The sequence below is a fragment of the Xylaria bambusicola genome (genome assembly GCF_022495145.1).
Source record: "Xylaria bambusicola strain CBS 139988 unplaced genomic scaffold F5B22scaffold_6, whole genome shotgun sequence".
NCBI classification, from domain to species: Eukaryota; Fungi; Ascomycota; class Sordariomycetes; order Xylariales; family Xylariaceae; genus Xylaria; species Xylaria bambusicola.
The window spans coordinates 973968-997154 of NW_025953559.1; the positions used below are offsets into that span (position 1 = coordinate 973968).

The 23187-nt window shown below is 48.7% G+C and overlaps 7 protein-coding genes across 7 annotated transcripts; 4 read left to right on the plus strand and 3 right to left on the minus strand.

The window, feature by feature from the left end:
* Window positions 1-2050: 2050 nt before the first annotated feature.
* On the plus strand, window positions 2051-3596 carry F5B22DRAFT_643313 (putative casein kinase I; the record flags this gene model as incomplete). Its single annotated transcript, XM_047978248.1, has 4 exons — window positions 2051-2062; window positions 2235-2796; window positions 2853-3390; window positions 3527-3596. 4 exons carry the CDS (start codon window positions 2051-2053, stop codon window positions 3594-3596), a joined length of 1182 nt encoding a protein of 393 aa, XP_047834310.1.
* Window positions 3597-5727: 2131 nt separating this feature from the next.
* On the plus strand, window positions 5728-7335 carry F5B22DRAFT_643314 (Endonuclease/exonuclease/phosphatase; the record flags this gene model as incomplete). The annotated part of the gene is made up of 3 exons (XM_047978249.1): window positions 5728-5894; window positions 5962-6407; window positions 6485-7335. 3 exons carry the CDS (start codon window positions 5728-5730, stop codon window positions 7333-7335), a joined length of 1464 nt encoding a protein of 487 aa, XP_047834311.1.
* Window positions 7336-8131: 796 nt separating this feature from the next.
* Window positions 8132-10198, plus strand: F5B22DRAFT_643315 (uncharacterized protein; the record flags this gene model as incomplete). Its single annotated transcript, XM_047978250.1, has 1 exon — window positions 8132-10198. One exon carries the CDS (start codon window positions 8132-8134, stop codon window positions 10196-10198), a length of 2067 nt encoding a protein of 688 aa, XP_047834312.1.
* A 336-nt stretch (window positions 10199-10534) lies between these two features.
* F5B22DRAFT_469255 (SH3 domain-containing protein) lies at window positions 10535-12467 on the minus strand. The gene is made up of 2 exons (XM_047972137.1): window positions 12019-12467; window positions 10535-11895 (listed from the first exon to the last, which is right to left on the minus strand). Exons 1-2 carry the CDS (start codon window positions 12079-12081, stop codon window positions 11149-11151), a joined length of 810 nt encoding a protein of 269 aa, XP_047834313.1. The 5' UTR covers window positions 12082-12467; the 3' UTR covers window positions 10535-11148.
* Window positions 12468-12494: 27 nt separating this feature from the next.
* Window positions 12495-14962, minus strand: F5B22DRAFT_593811 (MmgE/PrpD family-domain-containing protein). Its single transcript, XM_047974007.1, has 3 exons — window positions 14243-14962; window positions 13361-14138; window positions 12495-13277 (listed from the first exon to the last, which is right to left on the minus strand). Exons 1-3 carry the CDS (start codon window positions 14540-14542, stop codon window positions 12664-12666), a joined length of 1692 nt encoding a protein of 563 aa, XP_047834314.1. The 5' UTR covers window positions 14543-14962; the 3' UTR covers window positions 12495-12663.
* A 2092-nt stretch (window positions 14963-17054) lies between these two features.
* F5B22DRAFT_593818 (P-loop containing nucleoside triphosphate hydrolase protein) lies at window positions 17055-18743 on the plus strand. The gene is made up of 3 exons (XM_047974008.1): window positions 17055-17484; window positions 17548-18273; window positions 18360-18743. Exons 2-3 carry the CDS (start codon window positions 17617-17619, stop codon window positions 18402-18404), a joined length of 702 nt encoding a protein of 233 aa, XP_047834315.1. The 5' UTR covers window positions 17055-17484; window positions 17548-17616; the 3' UTR covers window positions 18405-18743.
* A 176-nt stretch (window positions 18744-18919) lies between these two features.
* F5B22DRAFT_643319 (OPT family small oligopeptide transporter) lies at window positions 18920-22429 on the minus strand (the record flags this gene model as incomplete). The annotated part of the gene is made up of 12 exons (XM_047978251.1): window positions 18920-19225; window positions 19384-19596; window positions 19763-19969; window positions 20149-20259; window positions 20375-20541; window positions 20663-20724; window positions 20798-21239; window positions 21335-21359; window positions 21423-21670; window positions 21723-21783; window positions 21843-22136; window positions 22199-22429. 12 exons carry the CDS (start codon window positions 22427-22429, stop codon window positions 18920-18922), a joined length of 2367 nt encoding a protein of 788 aa, XP_047834316.1.
* Between the last annotated feature and the right edge of the window lie 758 nt (window positions 22430-23187).

Below are 23187 nucleotides of genomic sequence, written 5' to 3' on the forward strand. Positions count from 1 at the left end.
CGTCGATTGGACGGCCTTTCATGCCTTAATCAAGGCTGAATAAAGGGAATGAAGAAGGCGAATGGTGATTTGACCAACTTCGAGCCCTGGGGAGAAGAGGGGAAAGAATAAGGCAATTATCTTACCTAGGTACCTATCCAATTCACTAGGTACTTCGCTACCTACATACTTACATATGTATCCATTATGCTAGCGACATATGTAGCTGTGTTATCTAAATGGCTTGAATGGAGAATTGGAACTTGAAAGTTGCAAATTCCAATAACTACCGTACCCTCGCTAAGGTAGATATTATTTACCATTTACCTACCTAGGTAGTATGCAACTAGCGCTGAGGAAGATAGACATTCAAATTACCTGTCTAGGTAACCGCACCTATTTCGAATTCAATGACCTTGACTGTACCTAAGATATCTACAATCCTTACATGTACATAGAGGTAGGTAGTAGTAGGTACATAGTAGCAGGTACATAGTAGTCCATCTGAAGCAGGAGATAACCATAACTGCCCAACAGAGGCGTGCGTATGCACCTACGAACATTGCGTTGGCACTGAACACCTCTATGGAACTTCATACCTAGCCCGTGTTGGTCTGTGCCTGTCTGTGCCCTCTTCAGCTGGCAGCTAAGAACAAACCGCCGCAAAACCAGCAGCGCTTAAACTGCATGTCGGCACCATTTGATCCCATAATCAGCAAACCGGCAAACCAGCAAAGCCTGGCCAACCCAGCAAGCGACAGCAAAGCACGGCCAACGGAAAAAAACAAAAAAAAAAACACATCGAACACTTGTGGAGACGCTGCCTGACCTGACCTGACCTGGCCTGGCCTGACTTGACCGCCGTTGTCTGTCCGCCGCCGCCCCCCTCCCTAGGTACCTCCCTAGGTACCTACCTAGGTAGTAGTAAGGCGCCCTTCCCTTCCCTTAGCAGGCTTTACATAGTGGCAAGTACCTACCGAGCCCTACCAGACCCTACCTACCGGGTACCGCCTGCGAGCTACTGGCCAATCCCCCCTAGCAAGGCGCCTACAGGTACCTACATCCAGTTCGCTGCACCCCAGTACCCAGCCCGCCAGTCAGTGGCACTGCTGCTGGCCAGGTCGTGCACGGTACTCCCCTACCGTCTACCCAAGTCTCTCTGTCTTCCTTTTCTCTCCTCTCTCCTGTCTTCTCCCTCTACAAATCTACAATCTGCACACTCGGCCACGCCCTTCCATCCATCCATCTATCCATCCGTCCTCTTCTCCGGGTGTGTGAAAGGCGTCGTCCACCAGCCTGTCACGACTTTCATTTCTCTAGCCCGCCCTCGATTTATTCTCTTCGAATTCTCGTCGTTTTCTGTTTGCTTGGGCCCGAACCAGCAGTCCGCTAGTGCTACGTTCAATCGATTGATAATCCCCCTCTGTCGACCGGAGCCAGCACTGACGACAACGCAAACTCAGCGCCTACTGGGTAAGCAGGACCCTCAATCTCGTTGCCCCATCTGTGTCTCGTGTCTTCTTTCTCTCTCCTGTATCCTGTGCGTGCGTGTGTGTCTCCTGCTCTCCGTTTCCTTTCAGATGACAGTCGCACTAGAGCAACTTGATCAAAATCAACCGTCACTGTTATCTTCCTCTTCCACTTCCCCATGGCTTGTTCATCCTAATCATTCACCGCTGTATTCCCACACATTCTTACGACTACTAGTAGCAACTAGCACTAGGCTGTCTCTGTAAGGCTGCATATCTCCCAACTCCCTACTACAACATCATGCTTATACCGCCTACCTGTCACAACCGCATCCCACTCCCTCCTACCTTGATCCCCGAACGCCCTAAACATCATCAATGCCTCAACTCGCTTGTTTCTTTCACCATCTCTCACACTTGAGACACCGCCGGCTTGTTTCATGCTGACCTAACCAGTATGCCATAGATTGTCACTGGACCTCATTTCATTGTCCTTAGAACTATCGTCCCGCCGACTGACCCGTGTGGCTCGAAACCCATTTCTCGATCCAAAATCGAATTTAAATACACCAAGGCAGCTTCTAGCTCCATCCGTCATCAAGATGACTACAATGGTATGTTTAATCTAACTTCACATACTCGTGGTGACGTGTTTCGGAAGGCGGCGGGTGAGGTCCAAGTACTGGTGTTAGCAAATATAGACCTAATGTGTACCATACGGATTGACAAGCCCGCTTGGCTATGCAGCTTTCTTTGTTCAAACATAGGCTAATTTGTCTTGAGTAGGATCTTCGCGTCGGTAACAAGTACCGTATTGGCCGCAAGATCGGCTCTGGTTCTTTTGGTGATATCTACCTGGGAACCAACATCATTTCGGGTGAAGAGATTGCTATTAAGCTAGAATCCGTCAAAGCCAAGCACCCTCAGCTTGAATATGAAGCCCGCGTTTACAAATCTCTCGCTGGAGGTGTCGGTATTCCATTTGTTCGATGGTTCGGCACCGAGTGTGACTACAATGCCATGGTCCTGGATCTGCTTGGTCCTAGCTTGGAGGATCTTTTCAACTTCTGCAACCGAAAGTTCTCCTTGAAGACCGTGCTTCTTTTGGCTGATCAGCTTATCTCCCGTATTGAGTATATTCATGCCAAGTCGTTTATCCACCGTGATATCAAGCCTGACAATTTCCTCATGGGAATTGGCAAGCGTGGTAACCAGGTCAACGTAATCGACTTTGGTCTGGCCAAGAAATACCGAGACCCCAAGACTCACTTCCACATTCCTTACCGTGAGAATAAGAACCTGACAGGCACAGCTCGTTATGCCTCCATCAACACTCATTTGGGTGTCGGTAAGTTACATTGTAATCCCAAGCCCCTAACGTGAGCAACATTGACAAGCTTATAGAACAATCTCGCCGCGATGACATGGAATCTCTCGGTTATGTTATGCTATATTTCTGCCGTGGTTCTCTTCCATGGCAGGGCTTGAAGGCTGCTACTAAAAAGCAAAAGTACGATCGTATCATGGAGAAGAAGATGACTACACCGACCGAAGTTCTTTGCAGAGGCTTCCCCAACGAGTTCGCCATCTATCTCAACTACACTCGATCCCTTCGTTTCGACGACAAGCCCGACTATAGCTACCTACGCAAGATTTTCCGGGATCTTTTCGTCCGCGAAGGTTTCCAGTACGATTACGTTTTTGACTGGACAGTGTACAAGTACCAGAAGAACGCACAGGCCATTGCACAGGCTGCTGGTCAGGGTGCCGAGGAGGACGAGAAGCGTGCTCGTACGAATGCCAATGTCACTGGTGTTAATTCACAAGCTAATGCTATTAAAGCCAACGCGATTCCCAGCACCCGACGTAAGGTGATTGAACGCGGTCCTCAGGGCGTTGACACTCCCGAAACCAACCGAGCCGTCGGGGGAAGCGACAGGATGTGAGTGTCTCGCCAACCCAGCCCAGTTCAAGCATTCCTAGTAAGGAATCATCTTTCCTTCGAGTTTAGTGTGATTCAAATCGCTGGCCGGAGGAATTGCTGACATGCTTGCTGACGCTTCAGTTTACGGTAACAGGCTGCGCTCAGCTTCCAAAGTTCAAGGAACAGGTTCCGGATATGCATCTGGCTCTTACCGCCCCAAATGATGATGAGCTCCATTGCTTTTATATCATCACCTGTATTGTGGAGGTAGCGTCGACTTCCTATAATCGCATCCACGCGAACACTCCCCTCCTCCCTGTGGTCATCTCACTATTGTCCGTTCACATGGCATCACCGAGTCTATTCTTAGATCGTGGTCGCAGGTTGGGCAGTGGAGAACCACGCACTATCCCCTTTCATAGTGTTTGGGTTACTTTGATTTCCGTTCTTCGGTGGCTCTTGGTTCACGACTCAATTCCATGGCTCGAACAGGTTAAAGGCTAATAGGAACGTAATCATTATCGGCTCGCCCGGTTTTGTATTATGTTCCTATCTTCAGCACTTGACCCCTGTTTGAACGGCACGTCCGGCACTCGGCAATTCGCGGGGTGTCGTTCCATGGACCGGGTCTATTGAGGCGATATTAAGGTCAAACACGTCTGTTCTCCGCCGCGTTTCAGCATTTGCTCAACCAGAGATTGTGCATATGGTATTGAGTGAGCCGTAGCCACTCTTCCCATTCCCCTTCGATGCGATTTCATGCCTACCGCCAATATGACTAGGTTGGAAGTTTCCTTGATTCATTGAACTTGTTTTCACTTTTTTTCTTTCAGCATGTATTCTCGGGTTGCTACCTCATCACGGTAGAAGAAGCAGATCTACAAACCAGAGAACGGTTTCGTCGTTTAATTCGGTACGCCAGACAAGAGTCCCTCGACGATTCCACCGTTGTATGCGTCGAGCAGCACAATCAGTTACGCCATGGGCCATAATTACGACTTGATCCGACCGGTCGCTGCAAACTGCCAGAGCCTTAGCAATATCCCTCTCTGCCATATTCTGGGGACGTCGCAGTTTTCGGTCTCTCGCGCCCCATACTTGCTGCGCAAGTTAATGCCAATTATGCCGAAAAGTTGTTACTAGACTGGGTCCTACTCTATTGGTTGCCACTAGAGACGCCAGCTTTGGTTGTCGCCGCTACTGTACAAGCCAAGACTTTTTGATGAGAGAAAAGGCGTAGATTGGTGACAGTCGGTTGTGATATTCAGCTGGCTACGCTAGGAGTGGCGCCGGAGGATGACACTGGAAGACAGTTCAAGGAGAAATATCAGCTCGAGTCGATGGACGCTGAGACTTGTGGCGAAGCTATATATGTCCCCACTCCTTCGAATGGCAACATGGTAGGCAGACAATACACGCTAGGTAACATTAAGAAATTGATTTCAGTTATAATAGTCCATGGTTGGTTCTTCTCGTGACATGTAGGAGGTTGCCTGGATGAAAAAGGCTTGCGAAAAATGGTATTGCATCAACGAATGTAGCAAAGAAGAGCAGTGCCTGTATGCTTGTTCTTATTGAGGCTTGGACCAGAATCGAGTCGTTCCTGCTTCTCAGGGCATCCTGGGAAAGGGTTCCTACTATGACGTGAGGCTGTGCCCTGTCACATGAGCAGCATTTTGGCCGGCTACCTAGTCATGGCAACTCGTGATGCTTAGTGTGGAAGAGAGGTAACAAGGTAAGAGGAAGGTAGGTAGTGCAGATATAAAAAGTCGCTACCACCCACCATTCAAACAAGACTTCATGTTGGTCAACTGTGTCACCAACAGTTTGGTAACACCTACCTCTGGTTCCTCATGCACAAGCCAGTCATTACAGGCAAGGGCATTGGGATGCATACATACAAAGTAGATCGGTAGATGGACACACATCGACACTCACCCCGGCATATCTCTCGTCCAAGCATCTTCCTCCTCCCTGGCTTTTCAGTTTGGTCTCATGACAAACTTGAACAACCTCGAAGCTCAACGAGACTCTCGTGTTCTAGTCAAAATCGCTGGAGTCTTACTTTATACTTTGCTTGGTAACCATCGCAGCTTAATTCTACTTGACCAGATACGGCACCACACTATATTATATACCAAGCCACGCCACCACCACACCACACCACATCGGATCTACCTGGCAGTACAGTACAGGGTTAGCACCGTTGCTCTGCTTGGGTACTTAAAAAGTACGTAGGAACCCTACCCCGCCCCTATGATTAATCGGGCTGCCTACCTAAGTAAGCAAACAATTGGTACTGATCTATCCAGGTACCACCTTACGTACCTCGATATCCATCCTACAGTACCTAACATGTTTGGTCAGCCCCACGATCCGACAGCGTCCCTGGACCTGTTTATCCTCACCTTCAACGCTGGAAAGGAACAGATCAACCCCTCCGTCTTTGCAGTCCATCTTCGCGATGCCTTTGCCAAGGGCATGGTCAAAGACACTGATGTCTTACCAGAAGTCATTGTCATGTATGTCTGCCTGCCGCTCTAGACGCTTTGTATATGCTTGGATATGCTAAGCTTCCGTTCCCTCCAGATGCCTCCAGGAGATGGCTCCTCTCGAACGCAGCTTCATCGGCTCCTACATGATTAACCCTTATTTCCAAAGTTGGGTGACTGCTGTCAACCTCGCAGCTCTCCCTCTCGATACTACATCACCTCATAACGATGATTATGAAGCCGAATCCCCGACCGACTACCCTTACACCCTCATGACAACTCGCAATGTTGGTATGACCGGCATATTGCTCTTTGCTCGTGACACTGGTGCTATACAGAACCTCAAGTCCACCGAGGTTGGCTTTGGCGCCGGCGACATGGCCAACAAGGGAGCCGTGGGACTTCGCATGCTATTTTCCAAGCCCGATGCCGACGGCCGCAAGAGACAGACCGAGCTTACTTTCGTGGGCACCCACTTGGCTGCCCACGAGTGGAATTTGGAGAAGAGGAACAAGAATTGGGAGAGTATTGTGTCCGGATTGCGTGAGTGCCGCCATCCTCAATGCTCAATGCTAGGTCGAGAAAGCACACGCTCACCTTACTTGCTCACTGTTATATAGTCTTCGAGAACCCTAAGAAGCTTAACGGAGGCAAATCTGTGGATCCTACGCTCCGCACACCCGAAAGTTACGACGAGCGTGAGGTTCTCCTGCCTCGAGACGCAAATGTGAAGGCATTACATGACATCACTATCTACAAGCCCGGCTCCCACCTTTTTGTTGCGGGAGATTTGAATTACCGAATATCCAAAACGTCTCCAACACCCAAGTCCGTGTTCCCCTCCCTCAACGCCCAGGATTACAATCATTTCAGTCACTTTCTCCAGCTAGACCAACTCATGATAGAAAAGGCGGCAGGGCGGACGCTGCACGGGCTATCAGAGTCTGCAATTTCCTTCCCGCCAACTTATAAATTGAAACATATGACCGAAGCGCAGGTGAAGGACCACGAGAACTACGCCTCGCCCGGCCCTGACGTAGTGTACTGGGGCTGGGCTCGTAACCGATGGCCGGGTTGGTGTGATCGTGTGCTGTATCTCGATATTCCTCGCTGGGTTTCTCAATCTCCTAGCGGGGCCGATATCACAATCGACACTATAGCCTACGACGCGCTTCCACCGGTTCGAACCAGTGACCACAGGGCCGTCTTTCTTCGTCTCGCCGTCCCAGTTATTGAACCTTCTGTGTTGGCGCCCCCCGAAGAAGAGTATACGTCAAAAAATATTCAAGACCCTCGCATCAAGCTTCCGTATCCTATTGACTTTGAGTCGTGGGATCATCGTGGTCGCGTCAAGAAGTGGGAGTGGCTGATTGGCTGGTCGATGCTCGTTTCTCAATCTAAACAAGGAATCGCTGTCTTCACTGCCCTCGTCTTCGTGGGCATAGGAACTTGGTGGCTTAGGTCGCGGTAGGACTCGACTTCTGAGCGCTTGAGACGATGGACTCGAACCATCACATCCATGCTTCCTCGCACGTTTCAAGAATACGTTTAACTACTAGTCACTTGCTCATTATTTATCCATGTGTTTCAGGTCTGTCTACCAGACTTCCCAACGATTATATAAGTCGACTCAATCTTAATTGGTAACGGTTCAGTCTCAGCATGGGCACTATGGAGGCACTCACCTTGTTCGCTCCTTGGGTTTTATGAATTTATCACTGAATAGTTATAGTGACTAATACGTCGGCGGGTTCCTTACCTCGGCCTCACAACGGGATTGGAGAAGTTATTTCATAATGACTACAATGAGGTTACAGCGGCAGCAAGGCGTTTGCATCAGATGGGTGAGTGTAATGGTTATACCCCGTTGACATTAGAATTTGGTAAAGACTCATAGATGAGCTTGCATGGGGGGGTTTTTTTTGGAGCTCTATATAGATATTTCTCTCTTTTCGGTTAGAAATCAACGCAAGGATATGCCTAACGTCTGAAGATGTCTCTGATGTCCGGATATGGTATTGACATTCCACAAGTGCATGCACTGACTAACTTATTGCTGGATGCCTTTGTCTGCGCCGTGAGTACGTCCTCTTACTCCTTAGCTTGGACACAACCATTATGCTCTATAGACAACCGTAATAGAATGCATGGACGATTGATCCCTCTCAAATCAACTTATGGTTTGAGTTCATCTTTAATTTGCTATGCTTTTCTTTTTTTCTTTTTTTTCTCTCCTTACATTTACTCATGCGGACCGCGGGGAGAATATGACGGAACTCGCAGCTAGAAATTATCTGGAACGGTCTCGCCATGATCGACGAGTCGAGCTGGCCAAGCTCGCTCACGACCGCCACGCGAATCTGTCTGTTGTCATGGGGCTCTCCCTGCGGGTGCAAGGGCACCAGGCCCACGTCGACTACACGGGGGGTCTCGACACGGCGAGGATCTACCGGGGGTTGACCTCTCCGTTTTCGTCGTCGGGAGACTCCTTTCTATCGCGGATAGCGCATTACTTCTTCTCTCCGGATGTGCTGGGAAGGAAAACGAAGGCTGGATCTGAGCACGTAGTGCCTAGAAGAGAAACAAGAGGAGAAGAAGGGGGAAAGAAAAGGGATGTGAGTAGTATGAGCTGTTGGAAACTCGCGGTTGCAAAGGCTGCGCCCGTTGATCTGCACGGCTTGGGCGCGTCGAGGTTGGACGCGGAGACGGCTGGGGAGTATCAGGTGAGAATGCGCGCTGCGCGCGAGAAGAAAAGGAGGGATTTCGCGCCTGTCCTGGCGCGCGTTGATAAGAGCGCCCTCGCGAACCTCGCGCGCGAGCTTCTCGAGCAGCGCCGTCGACGCAGGCTCTCGGGGCGCGAAGCCGTGGATCCGGTGCCGCTGCCGGGGATTGGGGAGCCGACGTTCGGGAGCGGATACGTGTTTTATGGGCTTCGGTTCCCGCGGGGGATTGATGGGAATGCGGAGGGTGTGCAGTGGATTGTGAAGATACCTGCGGCTACGTCCAGGGATGACGGGTGTGGGTGGGACGAGCTTGCTTGTGAGACGCTTCGCTCGGAGGCGTTTCTGCTGCACATGCTGCGCGAGGAGACGGATGTGCCCGTCCCCGAGGTCATCGACGCGGACTGTCGCCCGAATAACGAGGTCGGCGTGCCGTGGCTGCTGATGGAGTATGTTGAGGGACGACGGCTCGAAGACGTATGGTTTGGACGGGACGAAGGGAGGACGAGATGCGAAAGCGGAGATGGGGATTCGCTGAAGCAGAGGAGGGAGACAATACTGAGGAATGTCGCGAAAGCTATGTTGGAATTGGGGAGGTACGAGTTCAGCACTGGTGGCGCGCTGGTGTTTGATAGACACCACGGCGAACTCGTTACTACCACCACGGCGCCCCTGCGCGAAGTCGACGTGAAAGCTATGGTTCTGCGCTGGTTCAGCGACGAGGAGTGCTCGACCTTGCCATTATACTGCCGGACTGGACCCTGGGGACATCCCCGGGATATGTACACTGCCTTGCTGGATGCCTGGCCGCCCGACACGGTGGCCGAAAGGGGCGTCGATGGGTTGTTGAGACTACTGCTCGGCCTGATTGAAGAACCTGGCACACAATCGTCGACGGAGTGTGTCCCTTGTGGCATGGCAAAAGGTGAAAAAGGGCGGCAGACGAAAATGAGGAAGAAATTCGTCCTCACACACCCGGATCTTAGCATGCGCAACATCGTCCTCGCCGAGGACGGCACGACCATCAAGGCCATACTCGGCTGGGACGGGGCGCGGGCTGCACCGAGGAGCCTCGGGAACGAGGCGTTACCGCGCTGGCTCGTCCGCGACTTCAACCCGTTCGTCTGGGGATGGGAACCCGCGGCTGATTTCTGGCGACTAGATCAGCATGACGCACCTGCGTGTAATCGCTTCGAGGACCCGCCTTGGGTGCTCAGGGAGCTCAGAGGGTTTTATGCGAGCGCTATGTGCGAGGAGAGGGAAAGGCACAAGAGAAAAGTGAGGAAGACACATGTTACTGAGGGTGAGGATGCTGATCCTCAAAATGATAACTCCGGAGACGAGGACAATGGCAATGTCGATACTGACATCACGAAACAGTCTCTCCTGACGCTGACCTTGGACGCGGCGATCCGGGACCCGAGATGTAGAGTTTCAGTGCTGAGACGTCTGTTGGAGAAATGCTCTCGCCCGTTTGAGGAGTTGGATTTCGACTTCTTCGTAGATACGCTGGGAGAAGGACACGAGATGGATCCTCGAAAGATGAAATATCTCGTCAGTAATATGAAGGAATTGATAGATAAGGGTTTCGTGAGGGGTGCTGTTGTATGGTAGTATTAACAACGCTAATTAGAGATGCTTAGAGTCCTCTGCTTATATGAATGGCGTAGATAGCGCTTTGAAAGCAAATGCTGAGTCGAAGTGAATATACGACTTAGGGACTCGTTCGTTTAGACATTTTGTTATGTTTCTGGTAAATTCATGAGCCAGTAATCGAGGATCAGGCCAGGATAGTACGAGGTATGAGAGTTTTCGTTGACTCTATAGCTGAGCGGCACGGGCTCTATGATTGCCTAATGTCTCCAAAAACACGAGGCCGAAATCGAACATTAGTTGATACCTTACGCCCGGGGGAGGGGGTCGCGCTCCCCGTCATATAAGTGTTGAAAAGCCATATTATAGCAAAACACATATTTTTACGATACATGAGCTCTCGTTGTAAACTATCTTTCTCATATGATCATCCGCACCTCTTTTCCTTCTCACATGGATAAGTCTTAGAGAAGTCTTAGGTGATATGATTCCTCCTCGGCTTGGATAGGGGCTATAATTTAGCTATTCTACACAGCCATGTGTTGCGTCTAATCGTGACCGACTACGAGTGGTATATCGCCCTCTTTTGAAGACCACACGCAGTACAGAGAATCATGCATTTAGAAAGCCGAGTTCTTCTCTTGTCACGATAAAAACGAGACATCCTAAGTCATTCATGATAAGCCAATGAAGATTTTTCAAATTGAAAGAAAAGCAAGAACGCCCAATATATCTAAGCCTATGAACAGGAAACCCAAAGACACTACTAGTGCCTACGCAGTGTCTATCACACAAGCATCGGATTCAATCCACTGGAGTAGCGATCTTGCTCATGCTCAAAGCTTGTCGCATCCCATACTACTACAGATTGACAAAAGAGCCAAGCTACTTTGGGCAAGAAACGCAGCCAAATCATAATGCTACCCTTCCCGTCCCTTAGGATATGATTAATATTAGAAACCGACAGTGATCTAAAAGATGCTGTTGACGAGGTTGCCGCCGAGCGTTGCACCAGCACCAAAGATGGCAGCGTTGCCGAGTTTCTTGCCGAATTTCTTGCCAGCCGCTCCAACCTTGCTTTCCTCGCCCTGCTGGCCTTCCTGGCCACCGCTTCCCTGCGCGACAGCCATGGGCGGGACGTGCGAGTTGTAAGGGTTCTGGGCATGGGGTGGAGGCGGGTAGCCGCCATTCGGGCCCGCCGGCGCCGGCGAGGCGTACATTGGCTGTGCTGGGGCGTAGTAGCCCGCTTTCTCGTCGTGGTCGATCTGCACGTAGCTCTTGGGGAAGATGCCCTCGGCGCCGGTCCGGTTGTTGCGTCCCATCCACCAGTCGTCGTTCATGTACTCGTGCACGGCGATCTGATCGTCGCGCTCGAACGACAGGTCGCGGTCGTCGGCGGCTCGGTACTGGTACAGCGCCCTCGCGCGGGCGATAACGGGCTTTGTTGGTGGAGGCGGCGGCGGCGGGTTCGCGCGCGAGGGCAAGGCCGGCGGGCCTGTGGTGTTGTAGGCCGGTGGTGCCGGGCCCGGTGATGGGTTCTGGCTCAGCGCCAGGTTGGCCATGGCGTTTACTGGCGCGGGAGGCGGCGACACGGCCGAGGCATTCCGCGATGCTGGGGTCGGGGCGCCGGATAGAGATGATTCCGTGGGTAGGAGGCGCGAGATGGAATCGAAGACATCGTCGGTTATGATGCCTTTTTCAAGCAAGTGCTCGAGCTCCTAGATATCGTGGCGGTGCTGTCAGCGTTAAGTAGACACGGAGAAGAACGGGGGGTCCATGATCAACGAATATGTGAACAAATGAATAGAGAGCGATAGATATATACGTATACTAGCACATACATTCTTGATGAGACGCAGTGATTTGTTGTTCGCAATGATCTCTTGACGGTCGAGGGTCACCATGATGGGTGGATATGAGTTGGTGACTGTCTCGGAAGCGCCCGTGGTTCGATTGGTAAAACAGGCTGGTAGCAGGGTTGAGGTTTGTTTGGATGAGCACACCGAGGTCAACCGAGGTTATCGTTGGTTCCTGTTGCTGCTACTGATAGGATACGCAAAAATTAGGAAATAGATGGGTGTCGATTGATGTTGTCGGAGGCAACCAGGTTGTATGATAATTACCAATGAATGAATGGTATTGCTGGGACATCTCCGTATGGCAATTTGTTAGGTAAGGAGGCCCCTTGTCTGGAGAAATATTATGGGCCTCATACCCCGCCACAGCCCCGCCGCCGCCTTGGCCTTAGTAGGACGAGCGAGGACGAGTCTAGGATCCTACCAGACAGTCACCCCCCTACTGTATGTGTGTACGAATCTGTGAGATCGAGGTCATGTTTACTTCTTCATGCTAGAATACTACGTGGGAGTATGGCATATTTCAATCAAGATGTTGATTTGTACCAAATGATGCCTGCGAGATGTGCTGCACATCAGATTCTAAAAATCTACATCTATATAAACCCCAATGTACATATAGGTATCAATTTAAACAAACTTGCTATCCTTAACCACATACTTGTCGACATATTCGTCCACCGACATGGACTCCAACTTATTAGTGTCCATGCCTAGTTCTACCAACTCCTTAACGTGCGCCTCGGAGAAGTGAGGCGATAAGTGTCGCTTGTATTTGGCTAGGATGTGTGGCTTGGCCTCGTCTCTCCGGAGACGATGGCCGAGGGGCGCCTCCACTACGATCTCATCGAGGACAGTGCCGTCGTTGAGTTCTACTGTCAGGGCATTGGAGATGGTGCGGAGAGCCGGGTCGTGGTAGTCTTTGGTAAACTGGGGGTCTTCGACACACTTGATCTTCCGTCGCAGCGACTCGACGAGGGGCGATGTTGCCGCCTCACCGCCATCCGTGTAGTCAGTAGCCTCGAGCCGCCCGAACACGAGCATCACGGCGCACATGTACTGGATGCAGTGGTCACGGTCCGCAAAGTTGTCCATGGGCTTGAATTGCTTGTCAATGATGCGGATGCAGGCTTCGTGGGTTCGGCATGTGACGCCCTTGATGTCAGCCGCCGACTTGCCCATCTCCTTAAGCTTTTGGAAGATCTTGGAAGACGCCTCGACTGCAGTCTGCGAGTGGAATTCCGCTACAAATACAGTTAGCAGGCGGAACAGGTAACAGCACAAGACTTCAAGGGTTGAGAGGAGTGGGAAGCGAATTTAGACGTACCAGGGTAGGAGACCTTGAAAAGAACATTCTCCATGACATAGCTGCCGTAGGGACGTTGGAACTCGAACTTGTTGCCCTTAAACAGGACATCGTAAAAGCCCCAGACGGGAGCAGACAAGACAGTGGGGACGCCAGGCTCACCCTTCATGACCTTCAGGGCTAGGTTGACGGCGCGCTGGCAGGCGTCACCGGCAGCCCATGACTTACGCGACATGGTGTTGGGAGAGTGACGGTAGGTACGCAAGCTCTGGCCATCTACCCAGGCTTGTGTAACAGCGTCGGCGATCTGAGAGTCGCTGAGACCAAGCATATGCGAGACAACAGCGGTACTGGCAACCTTGACGAGAACGACGTGGTCGAGACCAACCTTGTTGTACGAATTGAGGAGGGCTAGGCAACCCTGGATTTCATGGGCCTTGATCATACCCTCGAGAACATCGCGGATGGTGAAGACCTTGCCGTTGGCGAGGTTGCCGCCAGCCTTGTTGGTCCGGTTGACCCAGTCAGCGACGGCCAGGATGGCGCCGAGGTTATCGGAAGGATGTCCCCATTCGGCGGCTAGCCAACAGTCGTTGTAGTCAAGCCAGCGGATCATGGCACCGATGTTGAAGGCGCCATTGACGGGATCGAGGACAAAGTCGGTACCGGGGACCTTGGTGCCGTTAGGAACGACGGTTCCGGGCACAATAGGGCCTAGGAGCTTTGTGCACTCCTTGAATCGCAGGCCCTCAAGACCACAACCCAAGGTATCTAAGAACACCCATCGTGCCGTGTCGAACTGTATTTGCGCAAACAGGGTTGGACACCGGTTAGCGGCGGTTCTACGTGGGGGAAGGCGGGGTTCGAGGAAAAAGAGTAGAGATGGCAGGATCCAATACTTACAGCCAACTCGGAGTTGATAGGCTGCGTAACATATTTTGCAATGTCTGTGATTTCGGGGTCATAGCCCTTGTGCTGCGTGGGCATGGGAGGGGAAGACATTTTGGCGGAGGTTGTGGAAAATTGGCGGCGGTGGTGGTGGCGGTGTTGGTGGTAGAGGGGTTGAGAGGAGGTTATTGTAGCGGCGGCGTTGGAGCACGCTAACGATGGGCCGAAGGTGCGTGTAAGTGTAGGGGCCAGAGGGGTTGACCCGAGTCGCAGCGGCCTCGAAGCCGTTCGGATGCCCCGAGTTACAGCAGCCATAATGCCGTACGCACAACTGGGTGACTTCTGGGCTGTGACTACGTCAATGGATGGTGATGATGATGATAGGGATGATGAGGATGCCAGCAGAGGCTCTAGACTACTTCTCCAAGCCAGCAGCGAAAGTAAGCAGGAAAGAAACTCCTAGAAGGAGAAGGGTGCTGGTTGAGAGGCAAGGAAGAGAAGTAAAAGTCCAAGGAAGGAAGACGATATTAAATCAATTGACTAAAATAATTGGCCAGGCTGGGGAAGCTGCCGCCTTGAGGATGCCGAGGGTGTACATACTTACATACATATGTACATAGTAAGGGCCGAACCACTAATACAATACAATAGCTACGCGTGTGTTGGGAAAGTCGAGTTATTTGCCGACTTGTACTTATTGCCTAGGTAGATACTACAGACATACCTCTTCGTATCTACTAGAGGGCGGTGTATTGCCGGGTATCTACATAGATGTTTACTCCATACTTGTGTGTATACTTTTGTGTACCGTACCCTCAGTCAGTTGAAGTGATGAAATAAATAAATAACACTGGGCAGACTGGGGAGGAATGCGGAGAAACGACCTAACGGACCCCTCACCCCTCCAAGCACTCCTCTAAGCACTCTCTAAGAATACATCTTAACCCTACCGAGGTTAGGTGATAGCGCCCTGACCCATCCATTTGCCCACCAACATCTAACCCGTCTAGGTTAGACGAGGCCTGGACGGGCAGCGGATATCGTTGATTAGCCTCAGCCCGGCCCAGCTTAGCCCGGAACAATGCCGTGCCTACCCCTCGGAAGCCGCTCCGCCTCTCACACTCCCCACACTCCCACAATCTACAATCAACGCAAGAAGGGTTTCGGCATTACGGTATATACCTACCTAGGTAAATACTGTTCGAAGATACCATTTAAGCATAAGTATGGAGACTCCGATGACATGCTCGGATAGTCCTTCATATTTTGCACACTGTCGGACCCTTCGGACAGCACCGATACTGCCCATGCTTGCCCCACCGGAGTGTCCGACCTCTTGCTGTCAGTCCAGCTAGAAACTTTGGCGAGAAAGAACCAAATGATACCCTCGCTCTTTACGATGTGATTTGGCTCAGTGAGGTACGATCATGTGAATTGCGCTTAACAATGATCCAAGTAACTGTCTTCGTCATCTGTGATTCGTCTCTCCTTTACTCAACTATGGTACAGTGGGGGGGCAAAAAAAACGGCACAAAACGCGAACCCCGCGATTTTTCGCGTTTAATCTACAGTTTAACTTTATAACCTTTTACCTTCAACTATGGATCGCGAAGTTATTCCGCCCCTAAATAATCGTAAAAAGCACCTGAGTCCTTATATATATACGAGGATTAAAGTAATATACGATTTAAGCTGGAAACCCCAGGTTATTTACCGTTCTTTAGGCATTTTGCGCAATACTATATATAGCATCTTAATGCGGTATAAATGTTAGAAATTAACTACTTTACTTTTATATAGTAGCTAGCTATTAAAATTTAATAAATGGATTAATTACTATATTTTTTAAATAATTAAATAAAATCCCTTTATTCTAATATAAAAATTAAATAAAAAGATATATCTATATATTTTTATTTTAACCTTAAAAAGGTACTTTATTAAAAAAGGGATAAAATATAACTATATATTTTACTACCTATTTTTAATATTAAAAATAACTATATAAAGGTTAAATTAAATATTATAATATAAAAATAAATTTATTAAATAATAATATAACGTTTTTTTTAATAATAAATTAATTATTAAATATAGTTATAATAATTATATAAAGTAGGTTTATTATTAAATAGGTTTATTTTTAACCCTTCCCTTTATATAATAATATTTTAATTATTATTAAATTAAACTATATAATATAGAAGAATTATACCTATTAATTAAATATATATAGCTTTACTATAAAAAATTAAGGCTTAGCTAAATGTTTTAGGGTAATATTTACTATAGCTAAAGGTTCTTTATTATAGCCCTTAACGGTAACCTTGATTTGTGCTAACGAGGTATAACCGTTAAAATTTATTACGTTATATTTAACGAATACCTTTACGATAACTTCGATAACAACTTTATCTTTATATAAGATAATACGCCTATATATATAGTAATTATTATACGGGAGTGGTTTAAAGCGGAGGGTATCCATATATTAAATTAGCTACTATATTTCCCTAATTTAAACCCTATAGAAAACGTATAAAAGGTATTTAAAGAATAAATTTATAAAGCCTATTTTAAGCTATAAATATTAAATAATACGTAGGAAGCGTTAGATTTACTTATATATGCTACCGTTAAATAATAGAAGGCTATTAAATAAAATATATTGAATGGGCTAATAAAAAGTATGCCCCGATGTATACGGGCCATTATCGCGGCTAACGGGTGGTATATAAAGTATTGAAATAGCCTTATATATAGAGCCCAATCAATTACGAATAGAATGTACTATTTAGTTTTTTTTTCCCTATTTAATTGGGTGGGAAATACGAAATCTAAAAGTGAAGGTGGTTGGGGGTAAAAGTGGATTTTGGTGACTGTACCGTTTTTTTTGATCGGTCACTGTACCTCCCTCCACATCTTCTCCTGGGAGCTATGAACAAGAGTTGGCGAAGGTAACATGGCAGTATGCGAAGCCATTCTAGTTGGAACCAATACGGACCCGACGATTTGAGCATCCGGCGGGTTCTATCAGTTACGACAGTTTTCACGTCACATTCAAGCGGAATCGAATCTTCCTTTCGTTCTCAGGCGGAGCTAGACCGTAAAAGCTGTACGCAGCAATTTCAACTTTTGACGAACTACCGATCTCTAGTGATATATAACGACTTCACGATAGCAGAAGCCACCATATACCTAAGGCAATGGAGATACTTCCCAGCCATATATAACGAGAGCTCAGTCTCAGTGATTAAGTAAGAAACTTCAAGCCATCACCACGAAACAGCATCAATTGATTACAGACCAATATCTACAAGACATTCTTTCCAAGATAACAACCGATAACCCATCATCCTACGCATCGCGCCCCGTGACAACACACCACCATGTTTACTGACATGTATAACATGATATCAAGACTCGTCTTCAGGGTTTTCAACACATCTAGAGAAACGTCATCTGAAACTCGCTTTGAAAAGACTAATGAAAACAGACCACCTCTCATAATCTTCATACTCGGCGCCCCGGGCGCAGGCAAAGGGACGCATTCGAAGCGTCTACGACGTGATTTCCAGCCCCTGATGCACCTCCCCTACGCCTCCATCCCAGCCTCCTGGGTAAGCACGTTCCCACGTCGCGACGGCGGCGTCGACGGAAACCCGGTCTTACCCACCGCCGACGCAGTGCAATTACTCCGCGAGACGATAGAGTCTGGCGTTGCCCGCGGCCAGAACATGTGGCTGATTGACGGGTTCCCGCGATCCAAGGCGCATATGGACCCTTGGGTAGAGGCGCAGATGCCGCAGGCTGTGTGTGCGCTTTATCTGCATTGTGACAGCGAGGTCCTGGTGCGTCGGATACGCGGCCGTGCGGAGTCATCCGGCCGACCTGACGACGCGAAGGCACGCGAGAGAGTTGAAAGAAACATATCGGATAGTGAAGAGATGCTTAAGGCGTGTAGAGAGGCTGATGTTCCTGTCGTGAAAATTAATGCCCATAGGGATCCTGATGCGGTTTATTCGGATATATCCAGACATTTCGAGGTTAGTACATATGCTACATGCATGATTCACTTGCTTGTGGGGAGTTATTGATGAGATGGGGCTCGGATACTAACCTTCGAAATCAGAAATTCAGGGATAACTGGATCAAGATCGGATCTCCAGAAGAGTAGGTTTCTCTCGAGTCTGTCCATCGAGACCATGGCATCGTAGGTACTCATACAGTGACATGTTGTGCTAAATCGATGTTATACTTCAATGTTGTCACTGAAGAGACCTGTTGAATTTTCCTCGTTACTGGTTACGTATGGCGTTTCCCGCAGATGTCCCGGGATATACTGACGAACGTCTAGAATTTACACAATTCTCTACATTGCTGGGAAACAAGGAGGATAGTGACATACGACCTACATCATTCATTTCATTGCATCAGGTAGCTTGCATAGGTGACAGTGAGCAGTTAGTTAGCAAACATCTCATTGAGTTGCTCATATCTTCGTTAGGCTATGCCATGGGTTTTGTAATTAAAGTCAATTGCGCACCTAAATCCTATATCCTTTTGAACTTAAAGAACACACATCCACGTTGAAAGAAGACTCCGTCTATCATAGAAGCCATAATCGTGCCCATCCTTATAACCATACCTCACACTAACATCGTCGGAATGGAGTAGCTATTCACATCCCCTTTACGGCCAACTCTTAGGGCCGAACGTCTCGCCCGTTGCAACGAAGCTCTTGATCGCCAGGCCCCGCTGGTCTAATGTTTCGTAGATGTCGTAGTTGCCGTACCACTGCGGTGCATTGGCCGAGGTGAGGTACAGCGTAAAGAAGATCAGAATGGTCGAGAGAGCGAGGCCACAGTCGAGCGCCGCGGACGTGGTGTAGTTGTATTGGAGCCACCAGCCCCTGAACCGCCGCTTCGTCAGGTAGTTGAAGAAGAACCCGACGCTGCCCCAGCATAGGTACGAGTAGGCCGTCGCAGGAGGAATCCACTGTAATACTTATGTTAGTTATCGTCCTTTGAACATGAGTTGTAAATAATTTGGAAAAAGCATATTCACCCGTCTGTTTCGGGCGAAGAGATGAAACACTGCCATATCTCTCCTGCAAACTTTAGAGAAAGGGGAAGACAACGCCGGAAACTACTTACACCTGAACCCCCAAACACGAGGGGCATGTTGATGTACCGCGCGATGGACTTCGGATATCGGCGTGCAACGAACCACGTAATGACGGGCGACACAGCACCCACAAGCCAGAACCATTGCAGTGACGAATAAAGAGCATCACCGCTGAAGATCCGAGCAGGTCCGATGACACTCCATATAACGGAAGTCGTGAAGAAGTTTCTGCCACCGGGACACTACAGTTTATTAGAGTTAGCAATGCCTTTTCCAGTATATGCACAACAGTTTAAAGACTCATGTATAATCCACGGATATGCCCGTCTCCCAAACAGTGCCTAACAGGAAATATTCGCTTTCAAGTGCGATTATCGCAAGAGAGAAATAGTTTCAAAGATAGCTTACCGTGAAACTGTCTGGCTGTTGGTTGCTGCATATCTCCGGGATATTGCCCAGAGCCCAGTTCAATACTGCGACTTGGACGATCGCAGACCAAACTGAGGCAACGAGCTGAGCCGAAAACATTGTTCTAGGCGGTACCTTCATGTAGTGGCCCAACTTAAGGTCTTGGATAAAGTAGAGGGCCTGTTGCATCGCGACATAACCGTAATTCTTAAACATCCTGGAGCTAGTCAGCAGGGTTGACCACGACTCCAAGCTTGTAATTAAAAAAATTAGGCATATCCTTGAAGCCAGTAGAGGTAGTCCGGGGAAAAGCCACGCATTAGACTCACTATGCAAAAGTTAGCCCCTGTATAACAAGACACTATTACAGCTCTGCTATGACATACCATCATGGCAAGAGGGTGGCCTGGAAGTATGTAGCCAATAACGAATTCGGTCAGGACATTAAGACCAATCTGGATATTTGTGACACCTTGTATAATCCCAATTGGGATGGTCTATATGAGCTAGGAATCAGCAACTACTTTCCGTCTCGGACATTCATGAGTTGGAGTGGATGAGTAAGTGTGCCTATGGCGACGAAATGGCACTCAAGCCACAGGGGCTACATACCCAAACGATAGGAATGAGTATGCAAATGACATACGCCCAGGCCGGGAATCCTGTAGGCCAAGCAGTACAAACGGCGAAGGACAATGCGACCATGACGGTGAAGAGGACTAAATACCACCAATCCGGTGAGTCTTTATACTTCTTCATGAGACGCATATGGATGTCATCTGTATCACGACGTTAGTATATTCGCTGTACATAATATCAGGCTTGGAACAACGAATGTTGTTAGAATCTGAGTCATATTTCGCTGTAGATGCGATTGTCGCGAGGTAGTCTGCGCATTACCTTCCTGTGTGCGGGCTTTCCTGTATTGATTCTTGATTTGAGGCCCGTGGTACAAGATAGTGCTTCACATAGTTCATAAATTAGTCTCAGATCTGAAACCTGCCACCATAGAAGAAATCAGTTTGGAGTGCGTACTGAACAATAACGGCAGCAACGGCAGCAAAACTGAGGCCGTAGCATAGAGCGAATTGTGTACTCAAAAATACGGGAGAGTATGCGTGATAAGCGTCCGGGTCTAGTAGATTTTGGTCGTTAAGGATCCTGGACATGTTGTATTTGGCCCCTGTATTGTCAAAAGCGTCCGATGACTGGACGACGAAATAGTCTGCGTACCAAGTGCCAGAGAAATGAAGACCCGCGGATACGATTACAAAGAACACGATAACTCCAGCGACTGTGTTGGCTATAGCGTGGAACGGCGGAATTAAAGGAGACAAGGAGTAATCAGATACCACAGTCCAGTCCAGCGTTGTAGGAAGGATACCATAACCATGCAACCCTCCAAAGACCTTGTTGATGATGACATTATTAGGTAAAGCCCAACAGACAAAATTGAAGTACGCTAAGCCTTGAAAAACTATGTAAATGGAATCGTCAGAGGTTGTGTTCAGCAGTAGCAAAGCAGTAAGAAGCAAGTTGTCACCCGAGAGAGATGGAATTAGGAATACGTACTCCATCCCGGAAAGAAATACCAAAACTAGTTGTTCCCAAAGTCAGTTTGGCCTAATCAGCACTGTAATTCAAGTAAAGGATTGCTCACAAATCCGCCGCCCATAACATAGAGAAACCACCGGTATCGACTTGTGCGCCAGCCGTTCGCCTGCGTAGGGTCGGTCGGGATATTATCATGTAAGATATAAAACAAAGTCGCGTTTACTAAGTCTCCTGGCCAAATCATAGCAGCCGGCCATACCAGAAATCGACGCATTATCCCAGCTAGCCCATAACCGGTGCAGAGAGTCGTTATTCCAAACAGCAACTGGAACCCCCATCCAAAGTTCTGCTTATCTTCATGCATTCATTAGTTCCCATTCATAACAACAACGACTATGGCGCTTACAGAAAACCTGTTGGGCAACCAACACATCTGTAGCATATAGGACACCCCCACCATAAGCTGCCTACGTTGGCACGGTTGTCAGCTCGAAATATCAGATCACGCGAGGTGCTATGGACCTACATTGGACATCGCAACGATGACAGTATGCTCTTTGAAGTTAAACTTTCCTGGCTTTAGATTGAATGTGATACCCATAAACTCAAACTCTCGGTCGGGAAATACCAGATCCCAGCCAAGGCCAATGGGATACGCGATTAGCTGGATCACATATGTTGTGATAGTGATGGAAGGGTTTCGCAATGAGAACAGCATGTTGACGGCGGAACCGGCCGTACATAAGACCATCCCGATGACCCACGCCCGTATCGTGTTGGCTGGCAAATCGACATCGTAGTTTCGGACGGCAGCGCGAACCTTAATAAGAGAAACGGTGAGAATCAGAAGGAAAAAAATACAGTATGAGCGAAAGTGTGTACCTCTGGATATGGGCTATCATCCTTTATAGCATTAACATCTACCTTGACGGACTTTTCGACATCGCCGCTATTCGACGATGCGTCGACAAGCTCGATCTCGTCCACAGGCAAGTTAGGGTCGAATTGGCAACGGGACTCTGAGCGATCAGAAGTATCTGTAGCCTCATCTCCTCCGCTGGGCTTGATTCGTTGTTCCCTTTCAGCCGGCACACGTCTGCGAAAACGAAACATGATTATAAGACCTCTTCATTCGCTCATATGAGATTGTCGGCGAAAGTTCAATTCGGAGTGAGGCAGAATGTCACCCGATGAGTGGTATCAAAGAATAGCTTTGGGGTGTTAGATATTGGGCAAGCAGGATCATGAATTGATAGTAGTGGAGTAGCTGTCAACATGGAGAGTAGATGACCTGGCTAGAATCGAGACCGTTGCCCAGGACCATCGCTAATATCAGAACGCGGATAAGGACTAGGTACGCGGGACGTCCACAGAATCCACGTTGGAAGACCGAATGGTAAGGCCGTAGATTGGCTGATACCAACATTGTATCCTGCCTCTGTTGGGTTGGATGGAGACACCCTGTCCGCTATCATCATGCCTAAATTGGAGACTCTGCTACCTTGGAAAGCCGAGCTGGCTGGACCATCGCCACCACAGTTTGAAAGCAGGCCGACAGATTTCCTTGCATTTTGTATGATAGACAATATCAGTTCTAGCTAGGATCTAGATTGAAGTGTGGATAGAAGCTGCTCGAAGGCCTCGTGGTTCACAAGTAACCATATATGATCTTCTTTTGAGAAAGACGAGAGATTATCACACCGTTTCCCTTCATAATTCGTTACCCGTCTCGAGGGCTATTTGGAATGAGTCGATTGAATCTAGTGTGCAGGAACAAAAAGGCATGCATGACATCGTGAAGTTGCAGATACGATCATATCCAACTCCGACGCCACGTTGTGCAGTCAAAAGTTGGCACAGAAAAGAGTGAA